The sequence below is a fragment of the Meles meles genome, chromosome 11, assembly GCF_922984935.1.
Source record: "Meles meles chromosome 11, mMelMel3.1 paternal haplotype, whole genome shotgun sequence".
In the NCBI taxonomy this organism is placed as follows: Eukaryota; Metazoa; Chordata; class Mammalia; order Carnivora; family Mustelidae; genus Meles; species Meles meles.
Window position 1 is genome coordinate 31,745,878 of NC_060076.1, and position 21,792 is coordinate 31,767,669.

General features: G+C 38.6%; 1 protein-coding gene across 1 annotated transcript in view; it reads left to right on the forward strand.

Annotated features, from left to right (window-relative positions):
* ERP44 (endoplasmic reticulum protein 44) overlaps positions 1 to 15,054 on the forward strand; it is a 97,452-nt gene extending 82,398 nt beyond the window's left edge. The window contains 2 exon segments of the mRNA XM_046022872.1: positions 12,334 to 12,436; positions 14,476 to 15,054. Of these exon segments, the coding sequence (XP_045878828.1) occupies positions 12,334 to 12,436; positions 14,476 to 14,577 (205 nt within the window). The 3' untranslated portion in view covers positions 14,578 to 15,054.
* Positions 15,055 to 21,792: the final 6,738 nt, after the last annotated feature.

Below are 21,792 nucleotides of genomic sequence, written 5' to 3' on the forward strand. Positions count from 1 at the left end.
TCCCATGTGATTAAAATTTTTTCTTTTACTTTTAATGGCCAGTTTGCCTTTGTATGGGTTTTATGATTTAACCCGTTGTTTGAATCCAGGTTTTTCTGTGAACAAATGAGTAACACACTTCTACTGATGGGACTTTACCAGACTTGTCCTCATTGACATTCTTGCCGTTTCTGGTGCCGTGGAGTACCCTCTCCTTGAGTTCTGTGACACACCATCATAGTTTTCCTTTTTTTTTTTTTCTTTTTGGCTCTTTCATTGTTTTTTCTGATTGTGCTTCTTGTCTTTGACCTCTTGTGGTAATAATCATAGAGCTGTGCTGTCCAGTATGACAGCTGCCTGCCCTGTATGAATGCTGGTTTTAATTAAAATGATGTAGAATGATCAGGAAGGGATGCTGTACTTTGTCAAATGCTTTTTCAGCATCTATTGAGAGTATCATATGGTTCTTGTTCTTTCTTTTATTAATGTGTTCTATCACATTGATTGATTTGCGGATGTTGAACCAACCCTGCAGCCCTGGAATAAATCCCACTTGATCGTGGTGAATAATCCTTTTAATGTACTGTTGAATCCTATTGGCTAGTATTTTGGCGAGAATTTTTGCATCTGTGTTCATCAAGGATATTGGTCTGTAGTTCTCTTTTTTGGTGGGATCCTTGTCTGGTTTTGGGATCAAGGTGATGCTGGCCTCATAAAATGAGTTTGGAAGTTTTCCTTCCGTTTCTATTTTTTGGAACAGTTTCAAGAGAATAGGAATTAGTTCTTCTTTAAATGTTTGGTAGAATTCCCCTGGGAAGCCGTCTGGCCCTGGGCTTTTGTTTGTTTGGAGATTTTTGATGACTGTTTCAATCTCCTTACTGGTTATGGGCCTGTTCAGGTTTTCTATTTCTTCCTGGTTCAGTTGTGGTAGTTTATATGTCTCTAGGAATGCATCCATTTCTTCCAGATTGGCCAATTTGTTGGCGTAGAGTTGCTCATAGTATGTTCTTATAATTGTCTGTATTTCTTTGGTGTTACTTGTGATCTCTCCTCTTTCATTCATGATTTTATTTATTTGGGTCCTTTCTCTTTTCTTTTTGATGAGTCTGGCCAGGGGGTTATCAATCTTATTGATTCTTTCAAAGAACCAGCTCCTAGTTTCATTGATTTTTTCTATTGTTTTTTTGGTTTCTATTTCATTGATTTCTGCTCTGATCTTTATGATTTCTCTTCTCCTGCTGGGTTTAGGGTTTCTTTCTTGTTCTTTCTCCAGCTCCTTTACGTGTAGGGTTAGGTTGTGTACTTGAGACCTTTCTTGTTTCTTGAGAAAGGCTTGTACTGCTATATATTTTCCTCTCAGGACTGCCTTTGCTGTGTCCCACAGATTTTGAACTGTTGTGTTTTCATTATCATTTGTTTCCATGAATTTTTTCAATTCTTCTTTAATTTCCTGGTTAACCCATTCATTCTTTAGAAGGATGCTGTTTAGTCTCCATGTATTTGGGTTCTTTCCAGCTTTCCTCTTGTGATTGAGTTCTAGCTTCAGAGCATTGTGGTCTGAAAATATGCAGGGAATAATCCTAATCTTTTGATACCGGTTGAGACCTGATTTGTGACCCAGGATGTGATCTATTCTGGAGAAGGTTCCATGTGCACTAGAGAAGAATGTGTATTCTGTTGCTTTGGGATGAAATGTTCTGAATATATCTGTGATGTCCATCTGGTCCAGTGTGTCATTTAAGGCCTTTATTTCCTTGTTGATCTTTTGCTTGGATGATCTGTCCATTTCAGTGAGGGGAGTGTTCAAGTCCCCTACTATTATTGTATTATTATTGATGTGTTTCTTTGATTTTGTTATTAATTGGTTGATATAGTTGGCTGCTCCCACGTTAGGGGCATAGATATTTAAAATTGTTAGATCTTCTTGTTGGACAGACCCTTTGAGTAGGATATAGTGTCCTTCCTCATCTCTTATTATAGTCTTTGGCTTAAAATCTAATTGATCTGATATAAGGATTGCCACCCCAGCTTTCTTCTGATGCCCATTAGCATGGTAAATTGTTTTCCACCCCCTCACTTTAAATCTGGAGGTGTCTTCGCGTCTAAAATGAGTTTCTTGTAGGCAACATACTGATGGGTTTTGTTTTTTTATCCATTCTGATACCCTGTGTCTTTTGATTGGGGCATTTAGCCCATTAACATTCAGGGTAACTATTGAGAGATATGAATTTAGTGCCATTATTAGCCTGTAAGGTGACTGTTACTGTATATTGTCTCTGTACCTTTCTGATCTACTACTTTTAGGCTCTCTCTTTGCTTAGAGGACCCCTTTCAATATTTCCTGTAGAGCTGGTTTGGTGTTTGCAAATTCTTTCAGTTTTTGTTTGTCCTGGAAGCTTTTTATCTCTCCTTCTATTTTCAATGCTCTTCAAAGTGTGGGGATAGAGGGCACATACCTCAATATTATCAAAGCAATCTATGAAAAACCCACCGCAAATATCATTCTCAATGGAGAAAAACTGAAAGCTTTTCCGTTAAGGTCAGGAACACGGCAGGGATGTCCATTATCACCACTGCTATTCAACATAGTACTAGAAGTCCTAGCCTCAGCAATCAGACAACAAAAAGAAATTAAAGGCATCCAAATTGGTAAAGAAGAAGTCAAACTATCACTCTTCGCAGATGATATGATACTATATGTGGAAAACCCAAAAGACTCCACTCCAAAACTGCTAGAACTTGTACAGGAATTCAGTAAAGTGTCAGGATATAAAATCAATGCACAGAAATCAGTTGCATTTCTGTACACCAACAACAAGACTGAAGAAAGAGAAATTAAGGAGTCAATCCCATTTACAATTGTACCCAAAACTATAAGATACCTAGGAATAAACCTAACCAAAGAGACTAAGAATCTATACACAGAAAATTATAAAGTACTCATGAAAGAAATTGAGGAAGACACAAAAAAATGGAAAAATGTTCCATGCTCCTGGATTGGAAGAATAAATATTGTGAAAATGTCTATGCTACCTAAAGCAATCTACACATTTAATGCAATCCCTATCAAAATACCATCCATTTTTTTCAAAGAAATGGAACAAATAATCCTAAAATTTATATGGAACCAGAAAAGACCTCGAATAGCCAAAGGAATATTGAAGAACAAAGCCAAAGTTGGTGGCATCACAATTCCGGACTTCAAGCTCTATTACAAAGCTGTCATCATCAAGACAGCATGGTACTGGCACAAAAACAGACACATAGATCAGTGGAACAGAATAGAGAGCCCAGAAATCGACCCTCAACTCTATGGTCAACTAATCTTCGACAAAGCAGGAAAGAATGTCCAATGGATAAAAGACAGCCTCTTCAATAAATGGTGCTGGGAAAATTGGACAGCCACATGCAGAAAAATGAAATTGGACCACTTCCTTACACCACACACGAAAATAGACTCCAAATGGATGAAGGACCTCAATGTGAGAAAGGAATCCATCAAAATCCTTGAGGAGAATGCAGGCAGCAACCTCTTCGACCTCAGCCATAGCAACATCTTCCTAGGAACAACGGCAAAGGCAAGGGAAGCAAGGGCAAAAATGAACTATTGGGATTTCATCAAGATCAAAAGCTTTTGCACAGCAAAGGAAACAGTTAACAAAACCAAAAGACAACTGACAGAATGGGAGAAGATATTTGCAAACGACATATCAGATAAAGGGCTAGTATCCAAAATCTATAAGGAACTTAGCAAACTCAACACTCAAAGAACAAACAATCCAATCAAGAAATGGGCAGAGGACATGAACAGACATTTCTGCAAAGAAGACATCCAGATGGCCAACAGACACATGAAAAAGTGCTCCACGTCACTCGGCATCAGGGAAATACAAATCAAAACCACAATGAGATATCACCTCACACCAGTCAGAATGGCTAAAATTAACAAGTCAGGAAATGACAGATGCTGGAGAGGATGTGGAGAAAGGGGAACCCTCCTCCACTGTTGGTGGGAATGCAAGCTGGTGCAACCACTCTGGAAAACAGCATGGAGGTTCCTCAAAATGTTGAAAATAGAACTACCCTATGACCCAGCAATTGCACTACTGGGTATTTACCCTAAAGATACAAACATAGTGATCCGAAGGGGCACGTGTACCCGAATGTTTATAGCAGCAATGTCTACAATAGCCAGACTATGGAAAGAACCTAGATGTCCATCAACAGATGAATGGATAAAGAAGATGTGTTATATATACACAATGGAATACTATGCAGCCATCAAAAGAAATGAAATCATGCCATTTGCGACGACGTGGATGGAACTAGAGCGTATCATGCTTAGTGAAATAAGTCAATCAGAGAAAGACAACTATCATATGATCTCCCTGATACGAGGACATGGAGAAGCAACATGGCGGGGTAGGGGGATAGGAGAAGAGTAAATGAAACAAGATGGGATTGGGAGGGAGACAAACCATAAATGACTCTTAATCTCACAAAACAAACTGGGGGTTGCTGGGGGGAGGTGGGATTGGGAGAGGGGGAGCGGGCTATGGACATTGGGGAGGGGAGGCGAACCATAAGAGACTATGTACTCTGAAAAACAACCTGAGGGTTTTGAAGGGTCAGGGGTGGGAGGTTGGGGCAACCTGAGGGTTTTGAAGGGTCAGGGGTGGGAGGTTGGGGGAACAGGTGGTGGGTAATGGGGAGGGCACGTTTTGCATGGAGCACTGGGTGTTGTGCAAAAAGAATGAATACTGTTACACTGAAAAAAATAAATAAAATGAAAATAAAAAAAAAACATGAAAGAAAAAAAAATGATGTAGAATGTAGAAGTCAGTGTCTCAGGTGCTCTGACTGCTCAGTGGCCATATGTGGGTAGTGGCAACTGTATTTGACAACACGGATACACGTTTTCTATCTTCATTGAAAGTTCTGTTGGACATTCTGTTGCCGTCAGAGGGCATGCAGTTGTAAGGAACAGAAACTCACTCCATGGAGCTCAAAGTGAGGAGTTGTGCTGGAAACTACAGGAACCCGACAAGATGCTGAGTTGCAGGAGGTACAGCTGGCCCACGCTGCTGGAAAGTGCTGGGGCAGCTACTCCCTTCCCTCCCTCTGGGGCCCAAAAGCTCTTCTCTGGGCTCCTTTCTTCACAGCTGCTCCATCCTTCTCTACCAATACCAGCTTCTCCCTCTGCTGTGCCATAACTTCTGCATGGATGGGGTTCTGATTTACCGTGACACATTGTAGCCTGAACCTGGTAGGACTTGCAGCTCTCATCATCTGATTGTGCTCCCTACCTCTCTTAGTTCGCATTCTCCAGATATCTGCCTCAAGCCACATAGATTGGTTCCTTCTCTACCCCAAGTTACTTGTCTTCCCCTCCTTTTTTTCAGCTTTATTGAGGCATAGTTGACCAAACTGCTTGTATTATATAACATGATATTTTGATGTATGTATACACTAATTACCACAGCCAAGCAAATTAACGTGTCCATTACCTCACTTACTTTTTTTTTTTTTTTTGGTGAGAACAATTAAAATCTACTCACTCAGCAAATTTCAAGTGTATAATATAGTATTAATAACTATTGGCACATTGTTCTACATTAGATTTCTAGAACGTACTCTTCCTGTAGCTGAAACTGTACAGTTAACCAAGATTTTTGCATTTCCTCCCACACCCTCCCGCTGTGGTCCCTTGTAACTGCTCGTCTACACTGTGCTTCTGTAAGTTCTGCTCTTTTAGATTCCACATGTAAGTGAGATCGTGCACGTTTGTCTTTCTGTGTCTGCCGTATTTCACTTAGGATAGTGTCCTCCAGTTTCATTCATAGTGTTGTAAATGACAGGATTTCCTTCTTTATTAAGACTGAACGATATTCCTCTGTGTGTGTGTACACCATATTTTTCTTATCTATTCATCAGTAGATGGATTCTTGGGTTCTTTCTGTATCTTGGATATTAAGAGTAATGCAGTGAACATGGGAGTGAAGATAACTCTTTAAGACAATGCTTTGATCTCCTTCGGGTATAAACCAAAAGTGGGATTGTTGGGTCACATGGTAGTTCTATTTTTAATTTTTTGAGTAGCCTCCATCCATACCTCTGTAGTGAGTATACCAGTTTACATTCCCATGAACAGTGAATAATGTTCCCTCTTCTCCATATTCTGGCCAACACTTACTTTTTGTCTTTTTGATAAAAGCCATTCTAACAGGTGATCACTCATTCTGGTTGTGATTTCCATTTCCCTGATGATTAGTGATAGTGAGCACAAGAGTCCAAGGTACCTGTTGGCTCTTTGTAGGTTTTCTTTTGAGAAATATCTTTTCAGGTCTTTTGCCCATTTTAAAATCAGGTTGTTTTCTGCTCTTGAGTTATTTTTATTCCTTTTGTTTTTTGGATATTAATCCCTTATCTGATAGATGGCTTGCAAATAGTTCCTTCCAGTTTGTAGGTTGTCTCTTCACTCTGTTTCCTGTACCGCGCAGAAGCTTTTTAGTTGGATGCAGTGACATGTGCTCGTCTGGTTTTGTTGCCTGTGCTTCTGGGGTCATATCCAAAAAATTATTGCCCAGACCAATATCAAGAAACTTTCCCCCTATGTTTTCTTATAGTGTTACAGTTTGTCAGGTCTCACAGCTAAGTCTTTAATCGATTTTGAGTTGATTTTTGTGTATGGTGTGAAATAATGGTCCAATTTAATTTTTCGGCCGTTGGCTGTCTAGTTTTGCCAGCATCATTTATGTAGAAGACCATCCTTGGGGCGCCTGGGTGACTCAGTTAAGTGTCTGACTCTTGATTTTGGCTTGGGTCATGAGATTGAGCTCTGCATCATGTTCTGCACTGGGTGCGGGGACTGCTTAAGATTCTCTCTTTAGGGGCGCACGGGTGACTCAGTCAGTTAGTTAAGTGGCTGACTCTTGGTTTTTGGCTTAGGTTGCAGTCTCAGGGTCATGGGAATAGCCCTGCATCGGGCTCTGTGCTCAGCACGGTGGGTGCTTATGCCTCCCCCCAATTCCCCTCCCTGCACTCTCTCTTCTCTCAGATATTTAAAAAAAAAAAATTCTCTCTTTCCCTCGCGCCGCCCCACACCTCCCTCTCATGCTCTCTTTCTCTCAAATTAAATTAAAAATACTGTACTTTCCACCTTGTGTATTCTTGGCACCTTTGTCCAAGATCAGTTGACTTTGTGTGGACTTACTTCTGGGCTCTCTGTTATGATCCATTGGTTTTTGTCTTTTTATACCAGTGCTATACTGTTTTGATTACTATAACTTTGTAGTATATTTTGAAATCACACAATGTGATGCCTTCATCTTTGTTCTTTTTTCTTGAGACTGCTTTTGCTTTGGTTATATATATAGGGTCTTTTGTGATTCCATATGAATTTCAGAACTTTTTCTATTTCAATGAAAAATGCCATTGGAATTTCGATAGGGATTGCACTGAATCTATAGATTGCTTTAGTATGATAGTATCTATAGATTGCTTTAGGTAGTATGGACATTTAACAATATTAATATTTCCAGTCCATTCACTCAGGGTATCTTTCCAATTATTTGTTTTCTTCAGTCAGTGTTTTATAGTTTTCAAATATACAGCTCTTTCACCTCCGTGGCTAAATTTATTCCTAAGTATTTCACTGTTTTGTTTTGTTTTTTTTTTAACAAATATTTATTTGACAGAGAGAAATCACAACTAGGCAGAGAGGCAGGCAGAGAGAAAAGTGGAAGCAGGCTCCGTGCGGAGCAGAGAGCACGATGTGGAGCTCGATCCTAGGACCCTGGGATCATGACCTGAGCCGAAGGCAGAGGCTTTAACCCACCGAGCCACCCAGGCGCCCCTTTCACTGTTTTTGATAAAGATGTCTATTCTCGGAAAAACACATTGAGGGCTGCTAGACGGGAGATGGGTGTTATGGCGTAACTGGGTGATGGGCATTAAGGAGCACTGGGTGTTGTTATATGCAACTGACAAATCACTGAACTCTACCTCTGAAACGCATAATACGCTATATGTTAATTAAGTGAATTTAAAAAGAAAATAAAATATTCACTCTCACCAGTTGTGTGATACTGGAAGTCCTAGCAAGTACCATAGGACAAAAAAATAAGAAGTGTTTGGACTAGAAAGAAACTGTCTTCCTTTGTAGGTCGCATGATTGTGTATGTAGTAGAAATGCCCAGTAAATTCACAAGAAAGCTCCTAGAACTAATGAGTTCAGCAGGATATAAGGTCACCTTTTAAAAAAAATCACTTTTATTTCTATATTTTAACTATGAACATTTGGAAACCCAAAAACGTTTAAACTACCATTCATAATGGGCTCCAGAAGAAAGAAAAAAGAATTATGTATACATCGAACGATAAAAACTACAAAACGCCAATGAAAGAAACCAAACATGACCAGAATTAATGGAGAAACATACTGTATTCATGGATTGGAAGACTCAGTACTGTTTAGATGTCAGTGCTCCTCAAATTTACCTATAGCTTTAATTCAATTTCAATCTAAATCTAAGATTTTTTTGTAGATAAAGCTGATTCTAAAATTTATATGGGAAGTTAAAATTAGAATAATTGAAACAAAACAATTGAAAAAGAAAGGACTCATAATACCCAATTTTAAGACCTACCATATAGCTAAACTATTTATGACAGTGTAGCATCTGTGAAAAAAATAGGTATGTGTTGCTGTGGAACAGAATAGAGAATCTAGAAATAGGCACACAAATAGTGCTTTTTTTTTTTTTTTTTAAAGATGCAAAGACAGCTCAGTGGAAGGGGGCCATCTTTTCAATAAATGGTGCTGTAGCACCTAAACATCTCCATGAAAGAAACTGCTCCTATAAAATATTAACTCGGAATTGATTGTAGACCTCAATGTGAGAGGTAAAACTATAAAACTCTTAGAAGTAAATGTAGAAACTGTTTGGGGGCGCCTGGGTGGCTCAGTGGGTTAAGCCGCTGCCTTCGGCTCAGGTCATGATCTCAGGGTCCTGGGATCGAGTCCCACATCGGGCTTTCTGCTCAGCAGGGGGTCTGCTTCCCTCTCACTCTCTCTGTCTGCCTCTCTGCCTACTTGTGATCTCTCTCTGTCAAATAAATAAATAAAAATCTTAAAAAAAAAAAAAGAAAAATTGTATGCTAGAGTATGAAAATATAATTGAATTTATTATGGCAAGGATCCCTTTATTTTCCTTTCTAGCACATAACCATGTTTTCTGTTTTCTTGACAATATACTGTGATTCACTGATTGTTACTTAATGATGGATATTTTCTGGCCACAAGCTAGTTAAGAGCTCTTTTGTAATCTGTTTTCTACCACATCAATTCAGATTCATCCTATCTCCCTTTGCCTTTTGCTCACAATTCTTTCATCGGTTGACAAGGGGAAAGAACCAGGTTAGGAAAAAAATCTGTTTTGAGTGTTCTTTACAAATTTGTTACATTTAAGATTTAATTATAAATTATTTTTTGACTATCAAAAGCAAGTCATACTCTGTATTGGTTGCTGTCGTCTTTGGACTTTATAAAATAACAGACTTAATGGGGGCTTTATCATAAACATTAGAGACTGATTCTTTGATTTGAATGGATATATTCACTTTGCTGTGGGTGACAGTAGATGATGTCATATTAAATTTAAATTGATCTCCTCTCAGTGTTTATCTTTAGTGCATGTGCAATTTCTTCAGCACCACAGACCCTTTCAGAGGCATTTCTGTCAATACAGCTACCTGACAGTCATTTGTATTTGTAAACTGTGCTTTTGGCACCTGCTGGTCTCTGTTGCATTGGAGCTAGTGGGGAGCCAAAATGAGTGTACAATGAAGTTATTGGTTGGTACATCTCAGTGGGAGTTACTAAAGGGAGGAAACAGCACTTGCAGGACCTCAGGAGAGGATAAAAGAAACTAGCAGTGTGCTACCAAAAAACGATGATTTAAAAAGTGAGGCAATTCTACTCAATTAAACTGTTTATGGACCTGCATTTTAATTCTTGTAAGAGATATGAAGAAAGGTTTCTATTTAAAATATATAATGAATTTTCAAAATGCCAGGATTTCAGTAGAAGACTAACAATTCATATGAGCAGAAATATAAATTAAAACAGTGGAGGGGTGCCTGGGTGGCTCAGTGGTTAAGCCTCTGCCTTTGGCTCAGGTCATGATCTCAAGAGTCCTGGGATCGAGCCCCACATCCGGCTCCCTGCTCAGCAGGGGAGCCTGCTTCCCTGCCTCTCTGCCTGCCTCTCTGCCTACTTGTGATCCCTCTCTCTCTCTGTCAAGTAAATAAATAAAAATCTTTAAAAAAAAATTAAAACGGTGGAAAAAATGCTTAATTTCTGAAGAAATGAAAATTGAAATGCAGGTGTCTTTTATTAAAGTAGTAAAGCAAATTTTAATAAAGAAACATGTTGGCAAAACTTCAGAGAACAGGTAGACAAATAGCAAAAATGGACTGTTTTGTAGGTATAACTTGCCCACACTTAGTCAAGTTATTTACTCAACAGACTCTCAACTTAGGATGACTTAACAATTTTTTGCTTTTTGGTGGTGCAAAAGCAATACGCACTTAGTAGAAACTACACTTTGAATTTTGATCTTTCCCAGGCTAGTGATGTGCACTAAGACACTCTCGTGATGCTGGCAATCAGCAGTGAGCCACAGCTCCCAGTACGCCTTGGGATCATAGGCATCAACTGACACACTTACTGTACCCATGCAGCCACTGTTTATTACTTTCAGTACAGAATGCAGTGTTACATATTAAGTACTTTATTATAAAATAGGCTTTGCATTGGATGATTTTGCTCAAGTAGGGTATTATAAGTGTTCTGAACATGTTTAAAGTGTGCTTAGGGGGGCGCCTGGGTGGCTCAGTGGGTTAAAGCCTCTGCCTTCGGCTCGGGTCATGATCCCAGGGTCCTGGGATCGAGCCCCACGTCGGGCTCTCTGCTCCGCAGGGAGCCTGCTTCCTCTTCTCTCTCTGCCTGCCTCTCTGCCTAGTTGTGATTTCTCTCTGTCAAATAAATAAAAATATTAAAAAAAAAACAAAAAAAAGCAATAAAGTGTGCTTAGGATTTTTCAATTCAGGGTAAGTTTATTGGGCTGTATCTCCTTTGCAAGTTGAGGAAAGTCTATATTCCTACTCTATTGGATACAACTCAAAGGAAATAAAGAAAAAAAGGCTGATATGTGAATCTGCTTAGCTTATATTGGTCTGTTTTACTACAGTGCATGTCTCTGTATTGCAAACTTGTGCATAGCATGAGCAATAATTAGGGGAATGTTGTTAATATAAGCAACTTGTGTTGGTTCATACTGTTTTCGTCAGAATGTTTTGAAGCCATCAAAGAAAAGTGTTTTCACCATTAAAGAGTGATTTAGGGGCACCTGGGTGGCTCCGTCAGTTAACTGACCAACTCTTGGTTTTGGCTGGGGGTCATGATCTCAGGGTTCTGGGGGGAAGTCTGCTTCTCTCCCTCTGCCCCACCCCCTACTCACATGCTTGTGCGCTCTCAAAAATATTTTTAAAAAGTGGTGTATGAAGACCTCCCCCAACCAAAAAAAGCAAAGGAGGGTCAGTTTCATGGCCTTGAGAAGTGCTTTGCTTTTCACAGTAATAAGCTATCCAGTGGAGTGCCCATACGGTTGAAGACATTGTGAGATTTTCCCCTTATGCTTAAGCGGGGGCGAGCGAAAAAGCTACATCCTGATTTAAATTATTTTGATAAAATTGTTCTACTGGCAGTGAATGCCCTCAAGAACCTCAGTTCATATCTCAAAAAAGGACTTAACAGGCTCTAGGTTAAGGCTACAGAGGTTAACCTGGCCTACACAGTGGTGGGGGCTGAAACAGTGCTAGTATTTTTCTTCCAGGGTTTTTATAGTACTCTGGTTGCAAAGCTACATAGTTTTAAGTGGTGAGGCCCTAATGCTGTTTTTCCCTTGAGCCCTGTTATTTTTAGCGTGATTTTGCAGAATATGAGGTTTTTTAAGTTACATATGTTATGGAAAATATGTAAAATGCCCAACAATAAGGGATGGTTAAGTAAGTTTTAGGACAACATCCCGATAGACTCTAATGTATCTGTTAAAATAAGTGTAGAAAAATTTGCAAAACAAATGCAAGAATTGGAACACAAAACTGAGCATCTGCATTCCATGATTATAACTGTATAGCAATGTTTAGCACATACCTGGCCTCTGAGAGTTATGGTAGGATTACAGGTAAAATTTAAAGAAAAAAATTTTTTTTAATGTTTGAAGTTGGTAAAATAGAGGTTAAGTCCATTTTAACAGTTTAAGCTAAAATTTTATTTTACTTTTGTTTTAGAATTCCTGGAAAACTCAAGCAGTTCGTATTTGACTTACATTCTGGAAAATTGCACAGAGAATTCCATCATGGTCCTGACCCAACTGATATAGCCCCAGGACAGGTAGGACTCTTTTTTTCAGTGGGAATGCTCTTTTTTCTAGTTAGCCTTGAGGAGGATCTGAAGCTCTTATACAGGCTTGACTTTCTGCTCCTAAAGATCTCTATAATGAAATTCTGAATTGACTTTAGATAAGTTTAGATAAGTTGTTCCTTTTAAAATTAATTTTTAAAGTTACAGAGCTTCAGTAAAGTTTCAAGAATGATACAATATAGGTTCTTGATCACATAAACAGAAGTGTCCTGTGAGTATGTCCTGTGGAATATGGGTAAAAGGATTAAATACAGTTGGCTTCAAATACTGAAGTAGGAGGTAAGAAGTAGAAGTAGGTAGATCAGTGAAGAACTCAGTGGATTCTGTTAATGGTCAGGTCTTCCTCTGTGGCCAGGAGACTGACCTCATTACAAAGAAAATAATGATATGGTATTCTTGCTAAACTATCCTAAGCACCTTCACCAATACAGTATTTATAATTTTTAAACTTAAGGTTTAATGCAGCTTTTCATTTGAGATTCAGAATGCTTTACAACTCTTTATGAAAATTTTGTATTTGCTTTTTATGTAACTTTTAACCTGATTTGACTGTTTCTACCTTGTACCTTCTGTTACAAATAATTTCTCTGTTCCTGCTTTGTTAAACACCTCTAAAAACTGCATTTGGGTACATTATTGATTTATATCATGTCTGTTGCCATTATACTGAGAGGGAAGATGACACATAACAAAACTCTTATTTCATATGCCCAGAACTTCATTGTTTTGCCTAAGGAACCTCCACATAGAAAAATAAAAGCTAAGTCAATTTTTCCTGAAGAGTCAAATTAAGTTCATTGTGAAGAATTCCCTTTAAGAATCCAGTGACATGCTTTTTCCTTGAAGTCTGAGGTCAGATTTTTCTTTGATAATTAAGCAACTATAGAAGCAAACCGTTTGTTGGTAATAACCCATAGGCGATTATTTTCCTTAGGAAAGTTGACCTCCTTAACATTTTTTTTTAATTAATTTTTCTTTATATTTTATTTATTTGACAGAGAGAGATCACAAGTAGATAGAGAGGCAGGCAGAGAGAGAAAGAGGGAAGCAGGCTCCCTGCTGAGCAGAGAGCCCGATGCGGGACTCGATCCCAGGACCCTGAGATCATGACCTGAGCCGAAGGCAGCGGCTTAACCCACTGAGCCACCCAGGCGCCCCTATTAATGAGAACCAATGTCTGCAAACTTCCCATTTTATTTTGTCATGTCCCCCCGCCTTCCCTAATACATTTTTTATTTGTATTTTTACTGAGATACATGTTTTGTTTAAGCCATAATTATATTACTATAAAACAGAAGTTTATTGTCTAATGGAGAAGTTGAAATAAATCAGGATAATATAACCTGATAAATGGAAATGAGCCAGTATCCATGGTATGTAATATGGACACTGTGTTAACTACAGGGGACATTAAAACAGTGACCGTGTATTTGGTCATGTGTAGATAAGGGATAGACAACACACTGCCTTTCCTTTGAAATTCTTGGAAGTCACTCTTAGAATTCTGTGTATTTTTGTCTATTGTTGATGCACAAGTAAAATGCTATAGAAATTAATTTCTTATAGTATGGAAGTGTTTATTTTCCTCCTTATGTCAACTAAATTCTGGTATCCAGGTAATCGCTAAATGAAAGTTCTGTCGGTGCCTTTAATCCTCTTTGTGGTCATTTTTAAGAGAAAAGGATTTGGGCCATCTTAGTCGTGGTGGTGCTGCTTCTACAAAACAGTCTAGGAAAGCACTTAGGAGTCAGGTATTTTGTTTCCTTCCACTACACCTCAGGAACTGTCGACAGGTCCAGAGGTAAGGGCTCTGTAGCAGCCCTGCCCTAGAGAATATTAGTAAGGGCATTTGAATAGAGAAAGTAAGATTTCAAACTTAATTCTTATCTTTGGCACACAGTAGCTATCTTTATTAAGCAAATAATTACAACTACCATTTGTCTGATACTTTTATTAAAACAGTATAACTCCACAAAATATATTGATATGTTTTATTCTTTCTCTTGTAGCAAGTCCAAGATGTAGCAAGCAGTCCACCTGAGAGCTCCTTCCAGAAATTAGCACCCAGCGAATATAGGTATACTTTATTGAGGGATCGAGATGAGCTTTAAAAACTTGAAAAACAATTTGCAAGCCTTTCAAACAGCAGCATCAACTTACGTGGTGGAAATAGTAAACCTATATTTTCATAATTCTATGTGTATTTTTATTTTGAATAAACTGAAAGAAGTTTTGGGTTTTTAATTTTTTTTTTCTCCCCCTGACTCAAAATGCATTGTCATTTAATATAGCCTCTTTTTAAAAATCTGTTAGGGATAAAAAAAATAAAAATAAAAATCAGAGGCCTATCTTTGCTTTAAATCTGTCCTGTAAAATTTTTATAAATCAAGTGAAAGGTGACATTGCCAGAAACATACCATTAACTTGCACTGCAGCTTAGGGAGGACTTAGGGATGTCTCCTGTGTAGTATGTGCTTTTCTTTACATACGATCAATCCTGTTGGTATTTTCATTGTCACATTTCTCAAAGCTAAAAGGGTATATATTCTGGATACTTGGGAGGGGAATAAATTGAAATTTTCACACTCTGTACTGTGTTTTACTGATTGGTCGGGTATTGCTTATGAAAATTCCACAGTGGTATTTTTTGGATTCTTAATATGTAACTTAAACATACTATGAAGAGGAGGAGAGCCATAAGCCAGAACATTTGGTGGAATTGTCCTTATGAATTAAGAAAAAGAAAATGAAAAGTGTTATTAAACTTCTTTGTGTTTATCTAACAAAATGGCATATGGATGGCATTTAAAACTTTGAATTATACCTAAATCTGAGATAGTAGTAGAGCAGGTTACCAGTGTTGAACCAGATAACTTTTAAGGCTCCTCCTATCATGACACATTAATTTCCAAAGACAAAAACCACAGAGAAATTGTATTTCAGTAATTCTAATCTTCTATCTTGTAGAGTCTTGTTATAGTTGTATAGATCAAAACAAAGACAATAAGGCACATAATGGTTTTTTTTTTTTCCCATTGTAAAATTGTTAGAGGACCCTACCCCACTAGATTCCCTGATTTCCCAGGCCTGCAATGTATAGTCAAATGGGTTCCTGTGCCAGGCCTCAGTACTGCCAGGGAACAAAACCAGAGGGAGAGGACCCTCTGTGTCATATCAGGAGGCCCAATGCCCGAGGAAGACAGGTTCAAAATTGGCTTTCCTCTGGGCCTGGGTTGGTGCTATAGGCCAAGAGTCATTTTATACTAAGTCTAAGTCTAAGTCAATCCCAGTTTGGGGAGAGATTATTTTTAAGCTTAAAAGGCTGACATGTGCCATTATATGTAGTGTGTAATATATGTAACATCTTCCAATTCTTTTAAAATAAAGTGAATATTTATAATGCATATTTAATGATTGTTGTTTTAAAAAAATCAGCCTAGAATTCTTAGTTATGCATGATTTATCCATCATTTCACTCAGAATAATAAATGTTAATAAGGTGATAAGGGGCATGTTTAGTATATCTTACCAGATTGTTAATTAGAAAAGCAGGACAGAGCTTCCTCAAGGTTGAGTCTTAGTTCTGTTCAATTCATTGCTTCTAATTAATAACTCTGAAATCAAAGTTGTAGTCTTCGGGTCAGATGATGGACCAAATCTGAGGCAGTTAAAATGAAAATTCGTGAACATTCAGCAGGGCAGTGTACAACACCAAAAGCAGCATATGCAATTAACTGGAATAAGTTTATAATCCTGTAATTGGCTTTAAAAATATTATAAACAAAAGATAACACTCAAATATTGGATTGCAGAGAGCTGACTTGAGAATAGTTATTAGGAAAAAGGCCTCAAGGAACACATGTTCAGTGTTATTGAAGATAACAGAGTGGCGTTAAAATATATTTAAGGCTGCATGATTTAGCTTTTATGCATATTGGGACTTAAATGTTTATTAAATGAGTGAGCTGCAAAGTGATGTTGGGTAATTTTTGTACCCTTTAGGGCTGAGCACTCTTCGGGACTGGGTGCCCCATTTTATAAAATGCTCAAGTGCATTTTAAAAAAAGCTCAAGTGCAAAACACCAAAATGCATTAGAAAAGATAAGTTTTTGCCATAGTTCTAGTGCAAAGGGTGGGGCGGGGGGGGGCGGTGAGGAGGAGGCCTGTGGCTAAGAAAATGAGAAGGAAGTTAGAGAAAGTATGGGAGCTAATTGTACAGGGCTTGAATGCAAAGCTAAGAGGTTTGTACTGTATCTTATAGGCAGCAGAGATCCACTCACAGATTTTTAAGCCAGGAAGTATGTTCATGTTTAAGTATGAGAAAGAATATTATGGCCAGAACTAAGAGATGGGAGAGGAACAGATACAAGATGACAAAGATGTAGATTCCGTAGGGATTTGTCACCAGCTGGACTTACAAAGAGAAAGTCCAGGAATTTAGAACTCACAATTTAGACTTCTTCCCCTCTGAACCATGCATCAGAAAATGTTAGAGGTGGAAGTCTTCTCATTTATCCAGTCTGCTTTGGGCCTCAGGCTCCTCAGCTGTGAAGAGGATGCAAGACTGAAAACAGTTGAGTTGTAAAACCCAAGCTAGAAGCGGTCCCTTCTGCCTGTCAACCTGCTACATTTTCGAGTTTTTAAAAAATTGCTCTAATAGTGAGGGGGACCATAAAAGGATGAAAACTTTCTTTACATGAAATTCTAAACATGTTTTAAATAGTTAAATATACGTGTAGAATAAGCATCTAAAACATCTCATTGAGCTCCATGGTGAAGTTGTCAAAGATCACATACAAAAGAATGAAAAATTGGCATGATAAAGGCCAAAAAGGAGAGTGAAATATAAAAATATGTTAAAATATTAAAGCTCAATGAGCTTAACTTTGCAGAAAGTGCTAAGTTTGCCCAGAAGGCATTAAAAAAAAAAAAAAAAATAGAAAAACCTGAGGACAAAAAAAAAAAAAAATAGATGAAAGAGTGTAATGGATTAACAATGAAGAAAAGCAAAATAACTCAACTTTTATTTTTTCTCAGACAAGGAAGTGTAGTCTAGTGTGGCTAAAATAAATTGACATTGAACAAAAATGCAAAAATGAGAAGTAAAAACAATCCTGCCACCCTAAATAATTTCAGGGCTCTTTGGACCAAAGAGCTGCTGGAAGTTACAGGTGCTCTGGTAGCAGCTGCTGGAAATCATGAAGAATGTGCGGCAACAGAAGACTGGAAATGAACATACAGTATTCCCATTTTCAGAATGACTAAGTCAAGCTGCTTTACCTATCTTTCTAAATAAACATCTCGTGAACCAAACTGAAATGATAGTAATCTATATTTGGGGAAAGGATTTAAATAGGTGATAAAAATAAAACTAATCAATTTTAAGCCCAATAATTAAAGACCCTGAAGACAGTAAGTCATTTCAGGACTTAAATTGTTTTATGCTGATTATAACTGTTTTATGTGTTCATTAAAACAGGTCGGATAGGACCTCTGCTTGGCAACTGTTTTTTAGCTGTGTTTGAATTTTTGTATGTATTTCCAAGTAATAAAACTCTATTTATAAAATATTTCTATATTTTAGACTTTTTACTAATTCAGTGTGTCATAAATATCATAATGTGAACATTTTACTCTGAATCCAGATGACCAGTAACAAGCTTTTCCAGTTTTTATTTTTTAGATTACTTAATAGTACTTGAATCAGAATGGGAAGCTGTATGAATCCTTATGTTGATAGCTCAAACCTGGCCTTTAGTTGGAAGTGCCAAAGCTCCACATTGCAGCACTTTGGGGGAGGGCTGGCCTGCCCTTAGACAATAGGTTTTGGAGAGGAAGAGGAAAAGTGCTGCCTACAAACAGCTTTTCTAAAATGCCCCTCTCGGGAAGCGTGGGTGCGCAGTCAGTTAAGCGTCTGCCTTCAGCTCAGGTCATAATCCCAGGTCCTGGAATCGAGTCCCACATTGGGTTTCTTGCTCACCAGGGAGCCGGCTTCTCCCTCTGCCTGCCATCCCCCTGCTTGTACTCTGTCTCTCTCTCTCTCTCTAGCGAGTAAATACATAAAATATTAAAAAAAAATGTCCCCTCTCCTTCTCCCCTGCCTGGCCTAATGAACTCTGTCTATTCATTCTTCAATGCCCAGGACAGTTATCACCCACTCTGGCCCCACAGCCCTCTGTGTATTTTAGAGGATCCAGTCTAATTCATGTACAGAAGTACATGAATCCCTTTTCCTTCTATCATGTGAATGTCAAAGATACAGGAACTCCTAATTTTGTATTCCCAGCAAGCTAGAGCACCATAGGACCAATAATTCTTACGGAAAAATAAAAGCCAAATTACATAATAAATGAATAAAGGGCAAGAAATTATCACCGTAACTAGAATGGACTCTGCTCCAAGAAAATTAATAGAGACTGCCCTTTTTCTCTATTAATAACTGTACTGTAGGGGTGCCTAGGTGGTGCAGCCAGTTAAGTATCAAGGCTCTTGGTTTCAGCTCAGGTTGTGACCTCAGGGTTGGGGGATGAAGCCCTGCATGAGGCTCCGCACTCAATGGGGAGTCTGCTTGCGGATTCTCCCTGTGCCCCTTCTGCTCTCTCCCTCTCAAATTAATAAATCTTAAAATACCTTGCAGTAGTAGCAAAGCATTGCTAGGAATTGCTGCCCTGTTTTCCAACTCTGGGTTACTCAGAAGATCGTGTACTTGCTCAGAAGATCATGTACTTGCCTATTTGTGCTGTCTCTCATTTTACTTAACTGGGATGGGTGACAGGAAGGAAACTGCATGGCCATTCTCCTGATGCCATATGTAAACTTCTACATGACACAGGGAGGATTAGATCAATCTTGGAAGCCTGATACTACGATTGTTTTCTTGCCCTAACCACTGCCCAAAAAGACATCTATTCTGACTTACCAATTCTTCATATCTTCATAGTGAGCATGGCTTTCTGATTTAACACGTTAATAGTCCATTTCAGAATTTTTCTAGATTATAAGGAAAATTACCTGGTCTGTGGCTTCTGAAATAGAACTTTACCCCTTAAATTTTAAACTTCTGCCCAAGCTCCATGTTCTGGCACCTTTTCTGTTTTCTGGTCCCTCAGAAATTACAGCTAGTGCTTTACAATCACATCTATAAGTTCCCACTAACCTTAGAGGATGCTTTTTATCTAAGCCTAGAAACAATAAATTCTTTTAACAGATGCTTTTTTAAGGGGGAGAAAGGGAACAACTCTGCACTTACTTTCATTGCCTTTATCACTAGGGTGACCGTGTAATATTTTCATCCAAACCGGGACATTTGAGAGTGAAAAGCAGCATTGGTAATAATTACACTAGGACACGATGTAAAAAAAAGACCGTCCCAGACAAACTAGGATGTATCATCATCCTATTCCCACCTGGGCCTGTTCTACAGTTTCATGTTTGGATATTATTCTTACCAGACATGAAAAAGATTTACTCCTGGGCGTCTGGGTGGCTCAGTCGTTAAGCAGCTACCTTTGGCTCAGGTCGTGGGATCGAGCCCCACATCGGGTTCCTTGCTCGGTGGGAAGCCTGCTTCTCCCTCTCCCACTCCCCCTGCCTGTGTTCCCTCTCTCGCTGTGTCTCTGTCAAACAAATAAATAAAAATCCTTAAAAAAAAGATTTGTGTCATCATTATACTACATTCTTAATAAGTCCTTTTAAAAAGTCACTTTAAGAATTCTTGGTATTTCTATAAATTCTCTACTCATTTTAGGTGTCTCCCTAACATTATTCTTGTAGATCCCTTTTTCATTAATGTGCTATTCCTTCAAACTTTAGGAAAAAACAGTAACAATTATAATAACAGTAGCCACTTATATTTGTACAGTTACGGCAAGCCAGCTCCATTCTAGACACTTATAACATGTATTAATTTGTTTTCATCTTCATGACCACCCTGTAAGACAGGCTAGGTATCAAAAGGAAGGGGAAATTCAAGAAGGGGAAGGCTAGAGAAGTCCTGAGTTGTTGATCCTCACCCTAACCTAAGTAACAGGCAGCAGTCTGTTATAAAGAAACCTAGAGAGGAAAGGAAGGCAACTAACGTGCATGAAGAATTACTAAGTGCCAAGCACTCTACTCCTTTTCATTCCTATCAGCTCACTGAGAGGCTGTTTTGTGGGAAAAGTACATTAAGTTGGGTATTGGAGACCTTGTTCAAAATCTTGTCACATGCCTTTAACTTCACCTCTGCCCTTTCTTAATTCCAGTCTCTGCGTGCCTAACAGAGCAATTAAATTCCTGCTGCTACACTGTTTGAATACTAGGCCATCAGATTATAAAGCCTTCTGTTCTGACCCCATCAATCCTATGGTTAAGAGAGAAGATAAACCCAACTTTCCCACACACTTCTTCAGGTCCTATATCTTCTCTAAGTCAAGACTTTAAGCTGAAATAAGAGAAATATCTTTACCTTGAAATTCTTAAATTTCCAATTCATGGCTCCCAAGTCTTGGAGGTATTTTCCAGATTTCTTCTGTTGCATCACTCCGTCCTAAGTTAATATACAAAAGTGAGTACTGAGCAAAGGTCTGAAATATCTTAGAAGGCTTTTTCATATTTTCATACGTATCCACTGAGAGATGGCACAACACACGTGCTAGGCCCTCATCATTCATTACCTTGAAGTTTCTTGGGGCGTATCATTTCTTTTCCCCTTTGCATCACTGTTATTGCAAGCGATAAAATATTCCAACAAGCAGATGATCTAGTCCCTGCCCTGAAAGCAGCTTAAGATCTAGTTGGTGAGATCATACCACCACAAATGAAATAAATTTATAGCTATGAAAAACATTGCAGAATTTGCCACAAGTTAAGGAAGCCAATGAACTGTAGTGGTTAAGAAATAGTGTAGAGGGGCGCCTGGGTGGCTCAGTGGGTTAAAGCCTCTGCCTTTGGCTCAGGTCATGATCTCAGGGTCCTGGATCGAGCCCCACATGGGGTTCTCTGCTCAGCAGGGAGCCTGCTTTCCCCCCTCTCTCTCTGCCTGCCTCTGTCTACTTGTGATCTCTGTCTGTCAAATAAATAAATAAAATCTTAAAAAAAAAAAAAAAGAAATAGTGTAGAAACGGAAAACTGGACCATGAAAGTCTTGGGCACTAACAGGTAAGTTTCATGACTTTACTTTCTCAGTGGGTTTTCGATAAATATTTATGGAATGAATAGGACAGGACAGAAACAGGCATTCAGTATGAAGCAGGGGATCTCACAGCGGAGAGACGCGCAAGCACAGATCATTTCTTACATGTGGGAAAGGAAAACAAATATGTCAAATATACCACAAACTCCGGCAA